The sequence below is a fragment of the Rhinolophus ferrumequinum genome, chromosome 12 (genome assembly GCF_004115265.2).
Source record: "Rhinolophus ferrumequinum isolate MPI-CBG mRhiFer1 chromosome 12, mRhiFer1_v1.p, whole genome shotgun sequence".
Taxonomy (NCBI): Eukaryota; Metazoa; Chordata; class Mammalia; order Chiroptera; family Rhinolophidae; genus Rhinolophus; species Rhinolophus ferrumequinum.
The window spans coordinates 24,260,668-24,283,483 of record NC_046295.1 but is presented as its reverse complement, the minus strand read 5'-3'; the positions used below and the strand labels follow the sequence as shown (position 1 = coordinate 24,283,483).

The window sequence follows — 22,816 nt, the reverse complement described above, 5'->3', positions numbered from 1 at the left end:
AAAGAACATTCTGTCAATGAAATTACTATGATGGCATATTTATTATCCTAATGGTTTTCAAAATCACGTGAAATTGATCAGTAACAAAACCTCTATTTAGTAATGGACCAATTACATTTGTGAGATAATGTCAATGAAACAGAATATTGTCACAGGATAATGGTCTCCTATTGCTACATCCCTAGTCATTTAGAGAAAATAAATGTTGCCGTCTGGCTGAGTCATTTATTTTCAAAGTAGGAGACACTGATCCCATAACAAGGTTCTGTTATAATAACTCAATTTCTATCAATCATTTGTTGTGCCAGAACGGTACAAGACAGGACATGTATTTGTAAGAATTGTGCATTCCTCAGGTATAAGGCAAAACACATGGTACTTCCAAGCACATAAACAGCCCAATTATTGTGTTACTCAAAGAGTATTTAAAATAAACATTTTAAAATAATTTAGGAAATGAAAAACTTTCTGAATTTTCAAAAAGATCCATGTTGATAAAGCTTTAAGACTCATCCTGAAGATCTGAGAATCTACCTCAATTATTTTATATCCAGAATATTGGAACATCAAGGAACCATAGTAGCCAACTTTGTTATTTCACAGATGCAAAAACTCAGAGGTTACTGAAATTAAGTGATTTGTCTAAAGCCACACCAGTATTTACAGTTTCCAGATCACCTTTATAGTGTTGTAGGCACACGGCAAAGAATCAGAACTAAAAATATATATATGGCAGTAAATGTAAAATTAATTCTTATATTCTGACTTTTTAAACTATATGTCACACACCTCTAGTAAAGACATTCTGGACTTCAGGATTTTTTATTAGCAACATCTTATAATTAAATGGAAAACAGATTCTTAACCTGAATCCAGCCCAAAGTCTGCAGTCACTTATCCCTGAAATCCATAAACCCTTCAGATATTACATGCATTTATCTGTATTGAAATTTCATGTATTAGGGGGAAAAAAACCTGTAATAGAGCTTTTGTAACTAGTTTGCAAAACCGAAAACGTAACATCACAAGGACTTATTTGGAAGGCTGTATGTCATAATAACGTGCATGGGTTCTACAGCTGAACAAACAAGGGTTCCCGTTTTCCTCTCCTACTTATTATCTGTTTGATAGGTGTCAAATTTCTTAATCAGGGTAGTGCTCAGTTTAATGAGCTGTAAAATGTGTTTTTTAATAGGGTTGAAAAGCAAAAATATATGCAAAGTCTTAATCCACTCCTGAGAGGTAGTGAGTGCTCAATAAATGGTAGCCACAAATGGCAGAAGGTCCGGTTTTCCTCATTTACATATATTTGTTGAACAAAAAATATTAATTTATGTGGTTGCTTCAATAAATAAATGATTTAAAAAATAAATAAATAAATAAATGATTTAGTAAAAGGAGTTAATATAAAATAGTTAATATAACTATTATAAGTTAAAAAAAGGCTGAGAAATACAAATATGATATATAAACCATTTTCAATCCTCATTTAAACAAAATGGCCTATAAAATAACCTGAGGAATATGGACATGGATTATATATTAGATGATATTAAGAAATTATTTTTATATTTGTTAAATTGATAATGGCATTGAGGTTGTGTTTTTTAAAAGTCACTGTTAGAAACAGAAGTATTTACAAGTAAAATGACATGATGTCTGGGATTCACATTAAAATACTTCAAAAAACTGGGAGATATTAAATGCAACAAGATTGGCAAAATATTGATAACAGTTGAAGCTGGTAATGGAGGTTCACTTTATAATTCTAATTTTGACATTTTCCATAACAAAAAGCTTTTTAAAACTTTTAAAATCATGCTTACACATTCAATTCAAACCAGCTCTTCACATTTATGCATTAAAATCACTCATATCTCGTATTTTTTTTCTTTAGTTGAAAAACTTTTAATCATGGCACTAATATTAAGAGGCTGATTTTTTAAAAAGATACACATTTTACCATCTCAAAATTTTGACAGTTCTTCCAGAACCCTGATATCTCATGAATTCACCTCTACTCCCCCATTCCAATTCTGTAAGGTCAAACAGAATCTTCCATGAAGCTGCCTAGGAAAACTGTCCTTCTGCCAAGACTTTTATGTAGTGTTCAAATTCTCCTACTCCATTTCTCCTACATAGATAAGATTGCAAATTGATTCCCTAGGTAGTTTGTAGGAAAACGGGGCTGGGGGAAATCAGCTTTTAAAAGAGAAGATTTAGCTCCGCTATTAATTATCTGGACACCGGACGAGACAGCCTCTCTGATCTTTATATTGCTTAGTTATAAAATAAATACCTTAAACTAAGTTGTGCTAAAGACTCTAATAATGTGTTGTTTCCCTGAAAACTCAATTTCTCATCGTATATGCTATTGTTAGTATAATAATTCAGAAGAAACTCGCTTTCCAAGCTACATCAGAATAAACTTAAAACCAATGTGTCAAAGGATTTACAATGAAATGTTTCACAACTCCAAGAAACTTTACATGGCACGTTAGGATACTGAAGTATATACTATCTCCCTTGGGTTTTCTATCTTCCTATTCTAGGCTATGTTCCATCGATTTAGAGATCTAGTATTAAGTAGCAAGTTGTTATTTTTTTCAAACTAATGCTCCATTGTGGTTTTTCTTCAAAATGTTACATTTTCAAATCATTAAGGTTCTAGAGCACAGAAATATGAGTATGACTTTTCCATATTAAGTAGCACTGGCTCTTCTAACACACACACACAGGTTTGCCCCATCTAAACTGCTCTTCTTGATTAGAATACTGAAAGGAGCATAAATGTCTGTTAATAAGTAGGCAATATGAAGAATTCTAATGAAAGCTTCCACTGACAGTTTATCGTTTCCCTCTTTGTTTGAAAGGTGCTCATCTTGTGATTTTCACCTACAGCAGTGTAGCTAAAATATACTACCGTGTTTCCCTGAAAATAAGACCTACCCGGACCATCAGCTCTAATGCGCCTTTTAGAGCAAAAATTAATATAACATCTGGTATTATTTTAATATAAGACCGGATAGAATAGAATAGAATAGAATAGAATAGAATAGAATAGAATAGAATAGAATAGAATAAATACCGGGTCTTATATTAATTTTTGCTCCAAAAGACCCATTAGAGCTGATGGTCTGGCTAGGTCTTATTTTCAGGGAAACACGGTATGGCAGAGGTGTCCCTGGAGTTTACTCTCTGATGGTATCGTGGGACATGGAGGTTCACTGCAAGTTCTGTAAGAATTCTTGATTTTTGATACTTTTAATAAGAAGATAAACAAACAAGCAAAACATTTAAAAATTGTGCTTAAACATTAAATTCCAATGATCTCTTCACATTTATCAATCAAAAATACTTGCATGTCTCATTTTGTCTAATTCAAAATTTGATATTTAATCCTTGTGATACAAACTCTAGGAATGTAAGGAATTGTTGGTATTGTATCTGGTCCCCAAAGCGAGCTTAAAAATTCTTCCAGGAAGATTACTAAGAGATTTGCCTTGCCATTTTCTAGGACTTCACTTAATGTGAATGACTCCCACAGAGTATTCAACAGTATTTGTGAAAGCTGCCCATTCACCTAGCTCCCACAGCTCTAGAGAAATCTTGAGATGATACCATTTGTCAGACTGTAGTTTGGGCCATAGCACTGTTTTCCAATGTTTGAATCTATAAATTCTTGGATGGAAAAAAAAACACGCTCTGAAGCCACAAACTTAATAAACACATTCAGTCAATATATACTCATGGATATTCACAATCACAGCATCCAGTAGTGTATTAAATATTCTACAAAGTCATTCATTTAAAAAAAGGTTTAGGGAAGGGGTGGTAGATGAGGGTAAATGGGATCAAATATATGGTGATGGAAGGAGAACAGACTCGGGGGTGAACACACAATGTGATATATAGATGATGTATTATGGAATTGTACACTTGAAACCTATGTAACTTTCCTAAACATTGTCACCCCAATAAACTTCATTAAGAAACAAATAAAAATAACAATACTAAAAAAAAAAGGTTTAAATTTTTGTTAAAACATAATTTTCCAAACTTAGTTAAATGCTATTGTATCTAGCATAACTATTAATATTCCTTAAACTCCATTAAGAAATGCTGGTCTCTGATTCCAGTTCTATTAACAGCTAGCATACTCTTAGTTACTGTTGTTTATTTCCTATATATGATTGAACTCATGATACCAGCCAGCGTTAACACTCTCTAGCACTCAGTGTTCCCTAGATGTCTTTGGCTCTATACATTGTATATTTAATATTATATCCTTACAGAACTCTTATAAAGTGCAAATTGCAATTTAGCACAATATTTAAGACTATATTACAATTGAGAACATTTGCAAAATGATCAAAAATAAATCTCTAGGGTTTGCAAATATATTAAAACTTAAAAAAGACTAGCTGAAGAGACTTAATTTATATAACAGAACTGTAATTTTTAAAAAATACTGTTATTTTCTAGTACCCGCAGCAACTAGAAAATGATGCCTGAACATCATTTAAGAGTCCAGTATAAATTGTTAAACTACTGTTAAAATTGTAATTGCATACCAATACACCACTCAGTAGTGCTAGTTTTTGCTAATATATCAATTTATTGAGTGTTGTGTAAAGATTTATTTCTCATAGTGCTTAAAAGTAAGCTAATTTTTAGGCATGAAGACATTCTTTATTCTCGGTGAACCACCATTCTTCATAAACTATAAAAAAATATTGTTTTTTTGTTCAGCAGGTCAAGGGTTGGAAACTTAATTTATTCATATTTGTGTGCCCAATGCCTAGAAAAATTCTTGGCAAATAATAGGCATTTGATAAACGTTAATTGAATCCAATTATCTCAAATCCTAAATGTGTAGGAATTAATAAAATTTTACTACAAAAAAAAGTCTCTCTGAATTTACATTTTATCTAAGATTGCAAGTCGTTTAAATACTCATCAGACTGAAAAGCTGTTAAAATTTCTATTTAGAAACCCCAAATGTATATGACAAATATATTTACCGTTTCACTAAGTGTCTGCTAAATAGTGTTTTATATTCAGACTTAGATGAATCAATGACTATTAAAATGGTAATGGCAAAGTAACAGTGATAAGGAATTGTGTCAAATTTTCAAGCATAATTATTAACATTATTAGTCTGTTAAATTCCTGGATATTGAAATACAACTAGATTTAGTCCCATAAAGTAACTTTAATTATGGGAAAAAACAAATACTCTCTTATTTTTCATCTTTTATCAGAAGTTGCAAAAGATGACTCTCAATGATTTAAAGAAAAGAACATCAACTAGGAGTTGAGTCTCTGAATTCATTCCAGTGGAGAAAAAAATTAAGGTAGATAAGACCTCAGATGGAATTTTTTGTGGGGTAAGAATAAGAATAAAACAAATCTTCAACATGCACATTGGTAAGCTAAAATGGTTCTACAAATTTAACCATTAAAATCTAAAATTATGGAAAATAGTATCCAAAAAAGGAAGTTTTCAATAGAGGTAAAAGCAGTTTAAGACTAGAGAATTCACAGAGGACTAAGCAAAAAAAAAAAAATAATAAAAATCTAGGAAAGGAATATAACAGTATCTGTATAATCCTTGTCGGTAGACCAGTTTTCTTTTTCCACCCCTTTTCTATGTATAAAGCAACATAAGTAAAAATAAAGAACATAAGTAAAAATACAAATATTACAATGTAAATGCTGACAAATGTAATTTCTCTCACTATTCCTTGGAAGAAATTTTAGCAAATTGTTTAGATCCTTACCAAATATTTAAGACCATAAATGGTATTTAGTTTTAAAATGTTCATGTCTATATTTTGAAAAATTAAAAATGATAATTATTTTGTAATCAGAAAATTATAATTTTTTTGTTTTGAAAAGACAGAGCTTTAATTAACTATGTTTGTACTATGCTAAAATAAGAATATTTGTTTCATTAAGTTATTTAAAATTATATGAACATTTGTCATTACATGAATCTAGATTTTGTATTAAAATTTTACCTAATTTCTTTTTAAAATAAGATGAGTATAATAGTTATATCATACATAGCCTTTATTTTTGCTTAGTCGGAATAAATCTCAATTGTTTAGGTTGGTGTTTCAGATTATAAGGGAAAGTAGAATGTCACAAATTGTCCATAATTTTATCCTTAATCCTCATATTTCAAAAATCAGTTTTGCTAAGCGCTATGGCATAGTTAGATTGCCATTAGATTGGCAGGGTAGATTTTAATGCAAAATTAACACTAACAGAATAAAGCATACCCAGGAAATAATTAATAGCAAATTTCACACATTTTTGCTAGCTGAAAACACAAGCATATTTTAATCAACCAATAACTAGTTATTGAGTACTAATCAGTGCAAGGCTATGTGGGACAAACAAGTATAAGACATGTACTACAGCCATTACAAATATTCAGTGGTACTCAACATGCTCTTTAGAAAACTCCCGTCATGACAGGGAAGTGTGTCTTTAAGAACACTTGAAGATGGACAAGAACCACTACGGGGCATTTTATTTTGAAAAGTTAAAAAATTCAATTTTCTAAGAACAAAGGGACTGCATTGGGCTTAGCAAATTTATAAAGATAGTACTGTACTGCCCTCATTTTTTTCACTATAGTTGAAGTCTTCTTCCCACAATAGCTTATTGTGCACATTACAAAGTCTTCAGGGTGTTCAGAATTAAAGTGACAGAGTTTTTTTAAAGCACACTTGAGGATGGTTCATTCTTCCTTACTCTTAATATAACATGCCTTTACTTCTCCAATAACTCTAGGCATCTTGACAAAAGACAATCACCAAGACAATACAACGATTTCACAAAGAGAAAGAATGACAGTTTCCCTTCTACTTTTCAAAAATGTTTTATAATATGATTTGAGATTGGCTTTATTCAAAAGGCTGAAAGGGGAATCAATTCTTACAAAGTGACACTCCCTATAATAAAGAACACCTACACTTCTGAACAACACATCTACTGCCACGCGTTCACAATGTGATTACCATAAGAATCTTTTCCAGAATAATTTTCTGACAGGGAAAATATGGCTTTGTTTAGAATAAACTGACAGTGTCAGTAAAACAAGCAATAAACTATAAAGGGTTGAAGATTTTGTTTTTATTCTCACTTCTTTAAGTCTGATGAAAGTCCCTATTTTTTCTTTCATTCACTAATAAGACTGGTATTCTGCCTATCAAATAGATCACTTATCTGACAAAGAGTAATTGTGCCCCTACTATGCTCCAAGTGTTGTGCATAATTACTTGGTGCTGGTTACAGTCACAGCCAAAACAGATGAAGTCTATAGTATCGGCAGATTTGGACAATTCGTCCCACAAATAAATATGTAACAATATAATGTGGGTACAATTTAGGAACGATACTGAGTATCAGGAGAGAAAAACAGTAAGACCTGACTGAAATTCCTCCATTTAGGCTGGGACCTGAAAGATAGCAAAAGCACTTGCCAGATAGAGTTAGAAGAGAAGCATTCCAGAAGACGTGAATTATATGAAGGTCTTGGGTTTTGCATTCCCAAATCTAAACACAACAGTGGGCTCCGATGCAGAAAGGAGAACTAGGTGGCACCCGCTGAGGCCGGAGTGGTGGCCCAAAGGCAGACAACAAACAGGGCCTAGTTGGTCATATGAGGGAATTCTGATTTTTTCCTAAGAGGAGTGGGAAGTTACAAACGGACCTGACGCAGAGGAGTGATATGTTATTATGTTTTTATACAGATGATTTTGTCGACTGCCTGACAAACAGATTGGGGAAGGTGTCCCTAGAGCCAAAACTCTCCAGCTGATTTGCAAGACCTTCCTTCAGGTGACCCCTGTCATCTCCCATTACTTCCTTCCGTGTGCACAGTGCCCGGCTGCAGGGCACGCAGGGCCATTCTGAAACTGACTTCCGCACAGTGCTTTCCTATGCGTTTGCTCTGTCCATACTGCCTCCTTCTTTGTTAGTTAAAACTCTCAGCCTGCTAAAGGAGACCCACCTGATTCAAAGTTCAATTCCTCCATGGAAATTTTTCATTGTGCTTTAAACCCTATGGCACTCGGTATAAAAGTTTGGAGCAACAAAATTGTAGTCCTGAATACGGAACTGACTTTGGCTTTAACGGCTATTTGTCTCCTGAGATTATTGGACACACAGGTGCCCAGCCCTCAGATACACAAACCCAAGACATGGACTGAAAACTACTGATCAAGAGTGGCTTTTCTTTTACGTATTTAATGAAATGCAGAACTTGATTTAAAAGACAATTCTCAAATACATTTTTACGGAGCTGAAGTCATATTTGCATCCATGCACACATACCAACAAAAACTGCAGTTAGCTGATTTTTCTATTTCCATTGCTTAATAATCTCCTTCTAATTACAGCAAAAAAACATGGGTATCTCTGATGAAATAATTTAATTCAATAGACTTTAGAATGACGTGGAGCTAAGTCTGAATTCAGAGAGCCAAATAATACTTATTTCTTGAAGCTGTATTTCCCCCCAAAGCTGCCCTAGAAGTGAGTCATGGTTTTATCTAGAAAGAATAACTAGATTGACTCAGACATAAAATTACATTACACTGTTATTTATTTTCTATCCTGTAACTACTTCCAAAAGGAATTATGGCCTCTTATTTAAATGGGAACTTCCATAAATGGCACCTGCAAAGTGCTTCAAGTTTGGCTCCTCCCTGAAGTACCCCATACAGAGAAGCAAACTGATTTCATTGTATCATTATCAGTCATGTACGTAATTGGGGGCTCTAAAAGATCATTCTGTCTGGAAAAACAAAAGTCCAATAAACATATAAAACAAGAGATTTGTTTAACTTAACTTTGACAGCATTTGACTAGTACATTATCACAAAAATAATTTCACTACAGTCATTTCATGAAGAAAATATAACCCATATTGGTTCAATTATATTTTGACTAGATGAAATGTATGCAACGAACAGACATACTACTCTAATGTCCCTAGAGTCATCTGCTTATTACTCACCTTGATCTCTTTCATGCCATGTTCGACTTCCAGCAGCGGGTGAATTCGGAGAGGGATAAAAGTCTCCTGTAGGACTTGGTTCCATATTTTCATCTATGGATATAGTTTTGGGTCTTTTGCTGTTAAAATATGACAGTGATCACATTAATGGGATTTCTAGGAAGATGTGTAGCATCTGAAAGTATATCATCTGAGAAGAGTCTTAACTGTGGAAATTCCCACAAACACAAGTAATAGTATTTCAGCATCTTTTTGAAGTAACGGTGAGTATTCAAGACATTAACAGGAGCAGCAAACATTTCCAGTTGTATATATCATTTTATCATACTATATTGCCTGACAAATAGGACGCTTACTATATTTACCTTTGAGATGTATCTCCAAAGAAAGTTCAGTAGCAAAAAGTGAATTCTTAATGTGGTATGTGTACTAATTTTGAAATTGTTATGAAAATTATACCTGAGTTTTAGAATTATCAAGTTAATAACATTCATTTGTATAGTACTCGAGATTAACAATGTAATCCCTTCATATTAATTTAAAGAGAAGGTAATGTAGTCCATTAGAACAAAGCTCAGTAGAACATGAGCTTTGGAGTGGGACCAGTGAAATATCAAATCTTAACTAGGCTACTTCTTAATAGTAAACTTTTTAACCCCTTTCTAAATTCAATTTACTCATCTATAAAATGGAAATAAAAAAAAGTAGCTCAAAGGGGAGTGGCTGAGAGGATTAAATTAGTTATTGAAGGTAAAGTTCTTAGTTAAGTGGCTAGTATTTACAAGATACTTAATAAATAATAATTAGTAGTAACCCTATAATTAATAATATTTAAAAAATTTACAGTACATTACCAATTATGAACTATTTCATATATTTTTCATCTTTTTCTAAAAATTATATTATTGATCCTTTATTCTTATGATCCACCATGAAAAACAGGCCACTGCCAAATTCAAACCAAACAGTATACTATTTAAATGAAGTATTTTAATAAAGAAAATATGGCTCATTTTAATTATTAAGAAAAATTAATTCTTAGAGCAGAGATTAAAAGGCAATTTTATGGCACATGCCATATAGCTTGATATACTACTTTCATATATTCCCCACTAACATCCTAGTGAACAGTTAATTATGACTATGAAAATGGATATTTTTCCTTAAATTAAAAAAAAAAATCTTATTCACATCTATGCAGGTAGAAACTTTTTAAAAGATATCTTCTGAATTAACTCCATACAGTGATAATAAACATAATGCACAGGATTTCAGAGTTGGAATTGGCCTCAGAAGTCATACACGTAAACAAATCTTCCTTTTTTCTTACATGTGGGGAGACAAATTTGGAGAAATTCAGTGAATTGCTGAGGGCACGTGAATGCAGCAATCCGACACACAGTAAGGCTGTGCTCTTCCTACTGCACTGTTTCTAAATTCTGGAAGCACGTGCATGTCTGGGTATATTCATAGATATATGTGTAATTAATATTTGACTCACAACTCCCAGAGGATTAACATGATGTGGAAGGTGGCAATTTCTATCCATGTTAAACCATAGGGAGAGTAAATAATAGTTCTTTAATTTCTTCATATGTTAGAATGTATATTTTTTAAACCCTCCTTTAATCTAATTCTCCCATCTGTGACTCAGTAGTAAATACATATAGAAAATTTGAAATGAGGGAGAAAATATTTTTATAAGGAAATAACAGAGAAATGTTTTATAAAACTTTTTTTTCCTAAATGATATAATATCTCATAACAAATGACCATTAGGAAAACTCTGTGTTGACAACATTCTGATCTAACGGACAAGATAAGAAATTACTGTTCACATTTTAAATATAGAAAAACTAAAGCATTTTTAAGATCTCACCATGTCACAGACAATTTTAGTGATAATAAATTCAATTATCCTAGTATGCAATCTATGTAAAAATACAATTTGATCATAAGTGATATAAAACTGAACTTAATTAATATGTAAATGTACATAGCTCATAATTATTGAAATGCAATTAACTTTTATTATTAAGAATAGCATAGAAGATTAGCCAGATATTTTTTCTTATTTTTGAAAAGTTAATATTATAAAATGTATGTTTTGCTCTGGAATTCATATATTCATTATATTTGATCCTGGGTACATTTAATACTCTGGAAATGAAATGGGTCTTCATATATTGAAGATCCAATTCAAAACAACAACAAAAAACCAATAAAGCTATAATATTTATTCACCTTGCCTTCTCATTAACTCAAGTCTGTCCTATCATTCTATAATAGTAAAACATACCATCATGAAATCCTATGCACAATGACTTTCCAAGATATTTACCCCTCATTTAAATAGAAAACCTCTTTGCAAACTCCTGTGGGACTGAGTTACAATAAGAAGGTCAAAAGAGAAAAATAAGAATGTCCACAGAGAATTAAAAAGCAAAGTAACCTCACTGTAGCTCTTCCCCAACATAGGCTGGTTACACCACATCTCAGAGCACGTAATATTTTCATCAGTAACTAAGAATTCACTAAATTATTCAAAGAACATCGACTAATTGGAGAACTTGGCAAAGTTAGGCCTAGACTAAGGCCTTATTCCTTTAAGCTTAAGTAAATGACACCTTTTATTTTTCATGTTTCATTATCCCCAGCTTGGTTGGAACATTAGGGTAAATAGTTACCAAGGTGGATCAACCATAAACCAGAGACCTTTGCCATGGGACTGAAAGCTACAGTAAGACAGAAAAGCTACATTCTTCAAGTTGTCCAAAGGATGGTTAATTTATAGGATTATAATATTTCATACAAGATAAAAATCATATTAATACATTTTCAAAGTTCCCTGGTCACCCCCAAAAGATTTTTTTAAATGCTTTGAATAACAATTACTTTTAATTTTCAAATGCTGAAATAAATTATACCAAGAAAGATGAAATATCTGTGTAAAATCAGCAAAAACTCCTTCACTCTTTGCTTTACTCCCCCTATTCTTTACTTATCTACCTGCCTATCTACCTACCTACCTATTTTCATATAGACTGAGAACCAGAGTAGCTCCCTTTTCAGTTACCTGCTTGGTGGAGAAGACAGCGACCGCTGAAGATTGACCCCCGAGTTCATGTCATGATAGTACGGTTGGCTTGGAATTTCTCCAATTGGAAAGTTGACTCCAGTTCCCTGGGTTATGGGCGCTGAGGAAAGGAAAAAAAGAAAAAGAAACACGAGGAATGGCATTTACACTTGTCATCTTTATTCAAATGTTATAATCTAATATTTTCCTGCTGCTGGGCAAGGATGAGGAAAAGTCTTGTTTACTTTAAGACTCTAATATCAACCACATACTGGGGCAGGACTTGAAAACTTCCTCCTGATACCAAAGTTCATGTGTGGAAACGAAAGGGACTCAGACTATAAGCCTGGATGACCACGTCCCCTATTCTCCTTCTCTAACCGTCTTCACTCACTCCTTTGTACTAGTTTATGTCTATCACCGCCCTGGTCTATAGAGGCCCAGGAGGAAACAAAATATGCTCAGCACCAAGCAAGGTGCTTTGCAAACTAAGTTGACTCTCAAAAACCAAATCATCGTTAAGTAAATAAATATAGAACAGTTCACAAATAAATACCTAATACTAGTATTCTATAATAATAACATTAATATAAGAAGGAATTAGAAATCATTCTACGATTATTTGATATAAGTTTTATAATTATTTGATCTAATTTGATATAATTTACGATTGATATAAAATATCCTTGCATCAGGGCAGGTAAAGTAAAATGAACAAATAAGTAAAATAAACAAATATGAAAAAAAGTCAAGTATTTTTTTCCCAAAAAATGCACATTCAGGTTTCATCTATGAATGATAAGTATAGTTTTTCTCAATAATTATGTTTTGCTTTTTAAAAAAGTGTTTATGCCACAACTTTACAATTTAAAATGATTTAATTTAAAATATACTCATGGGGTTTTGCTCATGTATTAGGCACTGAGATTTCTCCATGTAAGTATTGGTTTCTGTACATCGGTTTAATTTTAAAAATTTGTTTCTAGACATCTTGAATATACCCGTGAGGAAATGTGTTGTTAGAATGAGTAAGTCTTGGGAGCTAGATTGCCTTTTAGTTTGAACTTACGCTATCATTTAGGAGCTATGTGCCTCAGTTTCCTCAACTGTAAAATGAGAAAAAAAATAACCTACCACACTGACTATTTTGAGGATGACAGGAAGGAAGGAGTAATAAAAGCCCAGCTTCGTGTCTATGTATAATAGGGGTTCAACAAATGTGAGCACCCTCCTTCTTTGCTTTTCCTCCCAAATTTCTTCCCTGACAGGCTGAAGTGGTTATCAAAGATGGATAACTAAGTTCAAAAATATACTAAAGGCAGCTGAAGAGGTGAAACAAACTCACTTGCTGTAAGTTTGTTCATTTAACAAGTTATTGATCGTTCCCATTACTGGCAGGGGCTGTAAGGGATACAAAATGGTCTAAGACAGCCCTAGTCCTTAATAAAACAAATCAGTCAACAAAGTGGGTAAACAAAACACTCATGAAAACATAAATGCCAGCCTAATGCAGACTGTAATGAAATTGCCCAAATGAATGACATGGTCATTAAATGCTATAGGATTTCAAGGAAGAAGAATCTCACACAAGCTTGAAGAGTCCAAGACATCTGTGGAAAAGCCAAAGTTGGCACTGGACCTTGGAGAACGTGTAAGGTATTGAAGGGAGGTCATTATTCTAAACAAAGTTTACCACAGGGCAAAACCATGCGCAGAGATAATACGCAAGGTGAAGAAAAGGCAAGTGGGGTCAAAGGCCAGCATTTAAGAATAGTTTCTATTTCTTCATCTGTTTTCATTGGGCCCTCGAAGGCCCTAATGAGAGAAAGTGTGTCCTGAGCTATGGCAACAAAATTCTAGAGCCCTGGAGCCCCCGCTCTAGGAACACAGTCTCCTTAACCTTCCTCCCTGTCCTGACTGCCTCCAGTTGAATATAAAATTCCAAAGGGACTGCAAATTTTTCAGGAATTTTTCTTACCCAGAATTTTTTTTTAATAAACATTTGAAATGTGTTCACTAACAGCTGAATTATATCAGGCCAAGATTAACTTAAAATGTGTTAAGAAAGTATGATCATAAGGCACATGCTTTATTGCGGAGAAGACGCAAGAAGTATACAATGAACATCTCTCTTTTCCTGTTAAAAATTAAATAAATCAATATATACGAGATTCATCTCAGCTCCAAAATTCTCGAGCTCCTGTTTTCTGTTAGATGGTTCATGTTATATAACATACTTTAGCCACATCTTACACAAGGTATGTGTATTCAATGTGTTAACTCTGCCTGATGGCTTAAATCCTTTGGAAAGCTAAAATGTAGCTGCTTGTTGTGGCTTGAGGTATACCAGAGGTTAAAAAAAAAAATGCAAGGTAAGAAATCCCACAGTAACCGCATGCTTTAAAGTTTATTATTAGAATCACGTTCTATGTGACACTGGAAAGCAGGGTATGTGTTAGAAGGAGGCATTTAAAGGGGTTCCGTGAAAGTAAGCAATGTGTCCAGTTCCTATAACAGTAAGATACAATTCAAATAACTGAGTTACTAACAGGAAACGTATATGTTATATCTTATACAAACTATTTGCAATGTCTCAAGCTCATGCAATTTTTAGGCAAAGATTTGTAGTCTCTAATACATATGGCTTGATAGTCAACACAGATTGCATGACTATAAACACACTAGGTATAATTTATAGTGAAATGATAATAAAATGTTTTCAGAATTTAAAAAAATTTTGTTCCAGAAGGATTATTCTAGAGGATCAAGTCAGCAATAAAAATAACTTGTGTGCAGATTTACACATGAGCACTATAAAAATTGAGTGTGCATTCTGACACTAAATGTGTGACTATAGAAAGAAAAGTAGATTAGTAATAAACACGGCCAAATTCTAAAACAGCTCATCCACAAAATTTATTTAATGACAACGTGTATGAGAACAGCAAGTCCCAGGCAGATAGTCCTGCTTAAAAGCCTCTGAGAGAACTTACATCAGATGCAAAGATCTGCTATAGCACCTCTCCCAGAAAGGGGCAAGAAGCCTGAAAAGCCGCAAATCACGTCTAAGAGGCTGCCAATATCCTCTTAGAAACCAAGCTCCAAAGAATCTCAGATTCTAAGGGTTAGAGGCCAACCCTTAATCTCTCTTATTGTTCTCTTTAGTCCACATGCTGATCCTAAATCAACTTTTAAGATGGAGATAATATCATTCAACAGAAAGATCACTATCCTAAAACTGAATAGCTTCATTAGCTAAAGTCAACATACACATTAGTGGGTCATATGATAATAAAACCCTCGAGGACAGAAACCATTAACATACAGTAAACCCTCGAGAAATCAGAATTTGTGACATGTAGCATAAGGGTTGTGCTGAAGTTTATGTTTACTTAGGAAACCCTTAATTCATAAACAATAAAGTTCAATTGCGTAAATAAGATTATAATGTGGATATATTAAAACACTTAGGAGAATCACTTCTCAAGCATTTCAGAGACATCTATTTACACAGCGAGTAGAAAAACGTTTGCTGAATAAATTACTTAATGAATAAATATAGATAATGTACTAATTACAAATCAGTATGGTTGTTGTAACAGATAATATAAAAGCCTCTAAGGGATGACAATATGAATTAAGAAGAATGAATGAAGTATGCCACACTTACATTTCTGATCTGTTAAATAGAAAAGGATTTTTTAACCTATTTGTTTTATGTTTCAAATTCATAGTTTGCAAAATACCACTCTGGGTTTTTAAATGTTCTAATGTGGCTCTCCTTCTCCAGAAACTAGCATAATGTTACCTATAATGAGGAACTAATAATATTTTCTGACAGATGACTCTACTGTGCTTCTCGTGAGAAGCATGAAACTATTGTGGAACTTCGGAAAGTACAAATTTAAGCAAATAATTTCATAATGTCATGTAACTGTAGCAGCATAGCTCCTCTGCTGAAGAACAGTATGGAACACACACACACACACACACACACACACACACACACACACACACACACACACACACACACACACACACACACACACACACACACACACACCTTCAAATACCTCCTTCCTTACATGATGCCAGAAAGTGGTAGTAAATCAGGCATGTTCCTTTCCAAATTAAACATAAACACAAAAAATGTTCTAATGTCAAAAGCTTTCACACACCACCTACGGATCAGGGGAAACACACAAGGCTCATCCCCTTGGTCAATGGAGTAGACCGTCAGAATCCTCTTGCCCAGCAAATATGAACCCTGGAGCTACTGGGATCTAGGATGTTAGGTTTTGGTTTCTTTCACTGCCCCCAGTAAACAGACCTATGACAGAAGTCTTTCGGGCATCCATTTAGCCACTGCAGAATCATGTCCAAAAGGAAACGTTACTTAATGTCTGAAATATTCATGTATATAACTCCCTCAGATTCATGCTATTTGCACTGGCCACATGAGAAATCTGAAATATTTGCGAAACTATGGTTCAAAAGATATAGTGCTCTACTAGCTGGGAGATTCCTTCACTAAACACAACTCTAAAGTCCTACCTATACTTTCCCTTCAGTAACTCACTCGCAATTTATTCTTTCGGATCATCGTAATTCTTGTTCGTGACGTCTGCATTTGACCCAAAGGAAAAACACAACTTAAACAAGGACCAGCGGGCCACTGCATCATCTGAATAACATCATTCCACACTGTAAAGCTCCTAGCAAGATGTCAAGTGAAAACACTCCCTTCAAAGTGACATTAAGAAGCTAAACCAGAGAACAGAGAAAGAAGAAATGAGTCACCTCCTTAAATGTAATCAGTGCGCCAAGAGCTGCATCTTAGATATATATTTGCACACACTAGTAATAAGTGAAAGAAGAGATTAAGGAAACTTCCCCCTTGCTTAGTTAGCTGGCCAGGTGAACTTACCCAAGAAAAATCTCATCCGGCCTGACAAGAATGGTGTCTCAGGTGAGGTGGTCAGTGAAAACAATTGCACATTGTTTTGGATAACAATGCTTTCTATCTATATCCAACTGCAATCTGCAAAGTTAATTTCTATATCCCTCTACACTCTGCATATTAGCGTGTATATCCTGTACATCGCCAAGCTCCCACCAAAATGTTAGTAAAATGAAAAAGCACTTATCTACAGGAAACTTATGTGGATTATCATAACAATACAGAGTACATTTAATTAATCACACTTCCTTTGATATAAATGACCATCTATGGTCACAGAAAGCAGTGAATTAAGTGAATACCAATAACACAGCAATCAGGACAACCCAAATATGATTTTTCTACAATAAAAAATTTTCATGACTTAAATGCAAATAGTGTACAAAATCATACACTACACATTCACTTATGATTTCATCAAAAGGTCAGAGATTTTAAAACTCTAATTCTCGTAATATACGGCTACTCATCATACTGTTTTTAAGGTTCAAAATATAAAATATTTTAAATCTAACTGTAAAACTAAATAATAAGAAAACAATTTACTTACTTCTGGATACCCTCACGAGTTCTGATACATTGAAGACTCCAGATTTTACAAAACTATCCTCAAGGTAACCTGAAAACAAACATCAAGGGGGAAAAGATCAACATAAGCAGGAAGCAAATAAATGATTAAACACTAGAACTCATACAAGTGGTTTTAAACCAAAGGTTAGAACAACAACAAAAAAGTAGGTTTACAAAAAACAAGTAAGAGCAAAACCCTTGTGAATACAAACTGGGTCTCTTAAAACAAAAGTGAAAGGTTTACATGCTAAATCATCTCCTATGACAATTTTTCCTTAACTTTATAAATGTACAGGACAATTGATATAGTTTTCTTTGTCCTCCCCCGCATAGAGAATGAAGTTCAGGGGGCATTCAGCTTGTTAGCACCCGGTAGACCAAAGTCCATGCACTAAAACAGAGAGAAAGAAAGAGAGAGAGAAGGAGAGAGAGAGAGAGAGAGAGAGAGAGAGAGAGAGAGAGAGAGAGAGAGAGAGAGAGAGAGAGGAAAACCACAACCACAATTAGCACCTTGTTGGAATTACTTCAAAGATGTCTCAAAACCACTGTTCTTTCACAAATCCTTCCCTGATTAAAGAAAAGTGAGCTGCTGTTACCAGCACTCCCACCCTTGTTCCAGGGTCATGAATCACACAAATGCATAACTTGTACATACAGCAAATACTTTGCATTGACCTATTTCCATGCACCTTTAATATACCTCACACAATTTCCCTGTTTTCTCATCCTTGCTACTACTCTCTTGGACTTCCTTCTATTTAAGACCCCTGGACACTTTCCCTAGCAAATGGTGGTCAATCTAGGCCTCCAGGAATGCCACATGACCCTTCCCTGACTTGCAGGTACAGGGTTCACGGTGGTGGTGGCCGACTGTTCAGGTGCCTGAGGAAGTTCAGACATGTTTGGTAGCTGGTTTGGCTATGTCCAGGACGAGAGCTGAGGACACCCATGGGAAGGAGGTATGATGAGTATGAAGGAAGGAGGAATATGGTTCCTCTCTGTTGTCCCACGGAGAGAACAAGAACAGTTTGAAAATCTTCCGAATTAAAATACTTCCAGGAAAAAAACTCTAGGTTGCAAGAACGGGCAATTTGATCAGATTTCCCACAAAGTTTTAGGGCTGACCAAGGGAGGAGATTCAGCGCAGGGATGTGAGACATGAGTGGTGTAGCAGCAAGGAGTACTCAAGAGAAAGAGCTGGGATTTGACTCCTAACCGCTGTTTACTAGTGTGGAATCCTGGCTGTGTTACTAGACTCTCTGTGCCTCAGTTTCCTCCCTTATAAATTGAAGATAATAAAATTACCTACCTCATGGAGTTGTTATAAATAATTGGTGAGACAAAAATATAAAACCCACCGCAGGCACTGATTAAATGTTAGCAATAAGTTAGGACTGGCCAGTGGAGTCAACGATCACCCCTGCACTGAATTATGCAAACTGGGTTCCACACCGTCTCAGATTATTTGCAAATCTGCATTTAGAAAATTTACCAAAACCAAAGCCACCACACCACTTTTAACCACACATAGCATAAAAAGACAGAAAATCACTTAATTATCATATATGCTTCCCTGATGTGAACCGAGGAGTCATGCATGTCTGAACAGTGTTTCATACCGACCCATCTATGTTCTTTAGAAACAGCACGAAAGAAAGAATGAGAGGGAATTAGGAGATCCCAGAGGGTGATGAAACCTATGTCTCATATTAAGTCATGAGTCTGGAAAAAACATATAATTTTAAGAGGATAATAACAAAAGGTCCCCATTTGGTGTACTTCTACTTGAAGAAACTCCCACTTGTTGAACAATTAAATTTTCACCAGGTTGAATTCATTTCCATGATTATTGAGACACTTCTAGGTTAGTCAACACTGTACAAAGTGCTAAAAGCCATGAAGACCAAAAAAAAAGACATTGCTCCCCTTTGTACGGTTGGAGATAAAGATATTTCTAATTTTCTGAACCACTGTAGGCTGTCATTAAGTATGAAGGCTTCTGTTGCTTTTGTGGTTGTTTCAAAGTATTATAATCTATATTTTATATAGGGTAAACAGACAATTTTATGTATGTAAATATATTAAACATAACCTTATTTATATATTAAATTAGATCTCATTTATCATGAGTACAGCTCATGGACTAGACCAATCAGACAAGACTACTTGTCCTCACACACTGTAGCCTGTAAATGGCTGCCCTCGTGTCTTCCTCAGGCAGCTCCCTTCTGATCAAAAGGCCCTCTTTCTGCATCCTCCACTCTCATCCTTTAGTATCTAGTCAACCACGTATGCACTCCATAATCTGCTCTTCTCTCTTCCCCTCCCAACCCTTGTACCAGCTAGAACCACTCTCTTTCTTCTGTTTTCACACAGCACCTACTTTGTACTTAGTTTATATCACTTTACACGTTTCAAGTTTTCCAAGATAACTATTTGCAAGTCTTGTGTTTCTTACTGTATTTTCAGCTCCTTTATTTGAGGGAGCAACTGGGTTTTATTCGTGCCTGTATCTCCCTTAACAACTAATTCAGGACCTCTTTATATAGTAACTACTAAATAAACTACTACTACTATTCAGCACTCTATATACAGTACTTTTGTGCTTATAGAACAAAACTTTAAAATTCAACTTTTTGAAATGGGCACAGAACAACATACTGGTAATTTTGTAACAGCGGTGGCATAGATGGCTTAAGATTGAAGAATAACTACACTGAGCCTTGTTGTTCCCCGGAACTCATTTACTGAGGGTTTTATTTAGGCTTTTGGGTAAAATGGGAAAGAGCAATGATTAGAGTTCAGGTTGTATCTCTGACTTTGTTGTGTACTAATGTATAACTTTAGGCATTGAGTACAAAATAAACTCCAAGAAATTAGACGTGTTTAAAGAGTAAGAGTTCAAAAATATATGTAAAATAAATTAATGAATGAGTAAATCAACAGGGAACATTTTGGAATATTTATATAAATTTTATCATGTGTGATGCATAATAGTATTTCAACATGTAGATATCACGTGAAGTTCATTCCTTATTACTCCAATGATTAGTTGGGGCTCCATTTGCTTCTCAGTCATACCCACTGTGCTGGAATGGGGTGTGGACGTGTTAGAAGCAGAAGCAGACGGGAGGGAGGAGCTACCTCAAGATAATCCTACCAGTGCGAAGACAGTAAGGCAGTCACACATACACAAATACAATGACTATCTCATAGAAAAGGAAAGGCAATTCAGAACGCAGCAGGGAATTTCTCGACTCCCTACCCCCAATTCCCTAAGTTCTAAGGAATCTGACTCCACAAGGAAAACTGAGTTATTTTACTAAAACTATGAAAGGCATTGGAAATATGTCAGAATTGCTTTGGCACCCACAAGACAAAATGTACCACCATAGCATCCACTCTTGCATGGAACACGTGAGCTGTAACGTCTACTGACAATGACCTTACGGGAATGGGGGTGGGTGGGAGTCAGGCAACTGGCTAGCCTGGGAGAAGCATCTGAAGCAGATGGCTGCCACCTTTCATGTACGTGTGAACGCAGCACAGCCTTTACAACGGACCGGCATTATGCAAGATGAGGTCGAGTACAGAAAAGAAATGATGGACGACACAGTACTTAGATAGCTAATAGTGTTTGCGCACAAGACACAGGAAACAATACTTAAAGCAAAATAAGTGAAGGAAATGGTGCAGGGGGTCAGGAGCCCCGTGGCAGTATAGAGTGTGAGACTCAGCAAAGCACAGCTTATTGCTGTAACCTCCAGGCTGTGGGGCCCTTCCAGAAACATGGTTTTCATGTGTTACATAGACCACTGTGAATCTAAATAGCTGATACAAAGGCCAAAGATCTTAAAGCAATCTGGAGACATTCATATAGTAAACTTGCTTCATCTACCAGAGGAAATATGAGTATCTCTGAGGCAGAGCAGCTGTTTAATGGTTATAGAGCAATATTACACAACAGCTTAAGCCAGGAAGCAAAAAACAACTCGGCATTTATGTGATGCTGTATTTACACTGCATGTATGCTTTTAAAACATAAAATTGAGTAGGAAATAAAGACCTCTGCAAACTGAAAACTCTCAAAGGCAATATCAAATTATATTATTTTACTTCTTTTTTTAAATTTTTCTCTAACAAAAGCAACAATAAATCACTACTCAAAGTTAATATAGTGTTTAACCTCCTTTACAAACAATAACAGAGGAACACAATGGCATATCTAACTGTTAATATCTCAAATTATAATCAGCACCATTTGAATGTTAAACAACATTTACATAAGAAAATCCAAAGGAAGACTGATAACACACATTTTAACAGTCGACTGTGTTCTTGTCTTGAAATTAAAAATAAATAAGCCACAGAAAGCAGTTATTAAATTCATGAAAGCTGTCTTCAAGTATTTGAAGGACTGGTAATGTAAATGGTGGATTGGACTTATTCTACATAGTTCTAGGAACTGTTTTTTGGCCCAATAAGCAGACTTGTCGTCCAGTAAGAAAAGTTCCAGACAGGAATGCGAAGCCTTGCAAAAGGTAATAATAACCAGCCCATGCTAAGCTGCAGCGCTAAAGTTTTCAAAAACTTTAATTCACACAATGCTCACAATTGTCCAACAAGTTGTCATGTTACTGTTACCATTTTGCAGATGACAAGTCTACAGAGGTAGGGGTTTCCCAGTGGCTGTGAAGACCCCCATTAGATTTAAGAATTCTCACTTTGGGTGGGAAATTGGATAAAGACACCTCCAACGCCCACTGCAACCCTCAGATTCCACTTTTTTACATGGCTGTTTGCTGTTAGTTTTTGCATTGGTCTTTTTCGAGGAAGAACAGGACACTAGGTATCTCACAGGTATTTTCCTGCCCTGTGATTCCAATTATTCATTTCCTTCAACGGAGTGTAAAAGATGCCCAAATCCTTTGGTTTATGGGTGCAAAAGGGGAGAAGATAAAATTATTTCACACTAGCTCTTTGCCAACTTCAGCTACCACAACTAACCCTTGGTGATTGTCTGGTAGGGGGGTTATAAAACATGGCTCTATCTTCAGTTTCTCAACTGATCTGGACTATCCATGATGCAGAATGAAATTGTGTTTGTGAAACAGACATACTAATCATTGCAAACATAATGATTCACTGCACAGACACTGAACCTCTGCCTATGGCC

General features: G+C 34.8%; 1 protein-coding gene across 6 annotated transcripts in view; it reads right to left on the bottom strand.

The window, feature by feature from the left end:
• NFIB (nuclear factor I B) overlaps positions 1-22,816 on the bottom strand; it is a 217,765-nt gene that overhangs the window by 50,117 nt on the left and 144,832 nt on the right. For all 6 annotated transcript variants that reach the window (XM_033122355.1, XM_033122356.1, XM_033122357.1 and 3 more), the window contains exons 4-6: positions 17,621-17,689; positions 12,111-12,231; positions 9,035-9,153 (exon numbers count right to left, since the gene is read on the bottom strand). In XM_033122355.1, coding sequence (XP_032978246.1) covers positions 9,035-9,153; positions 12,111-12,231; positions 17,621-17,689 — 309 coding nt within the window. The remainder of the gene's footprint in view (positions 1-9,034; positions 9,154-12,110; positions 12,232-17,620; positions 17,690-22,816) is intronic.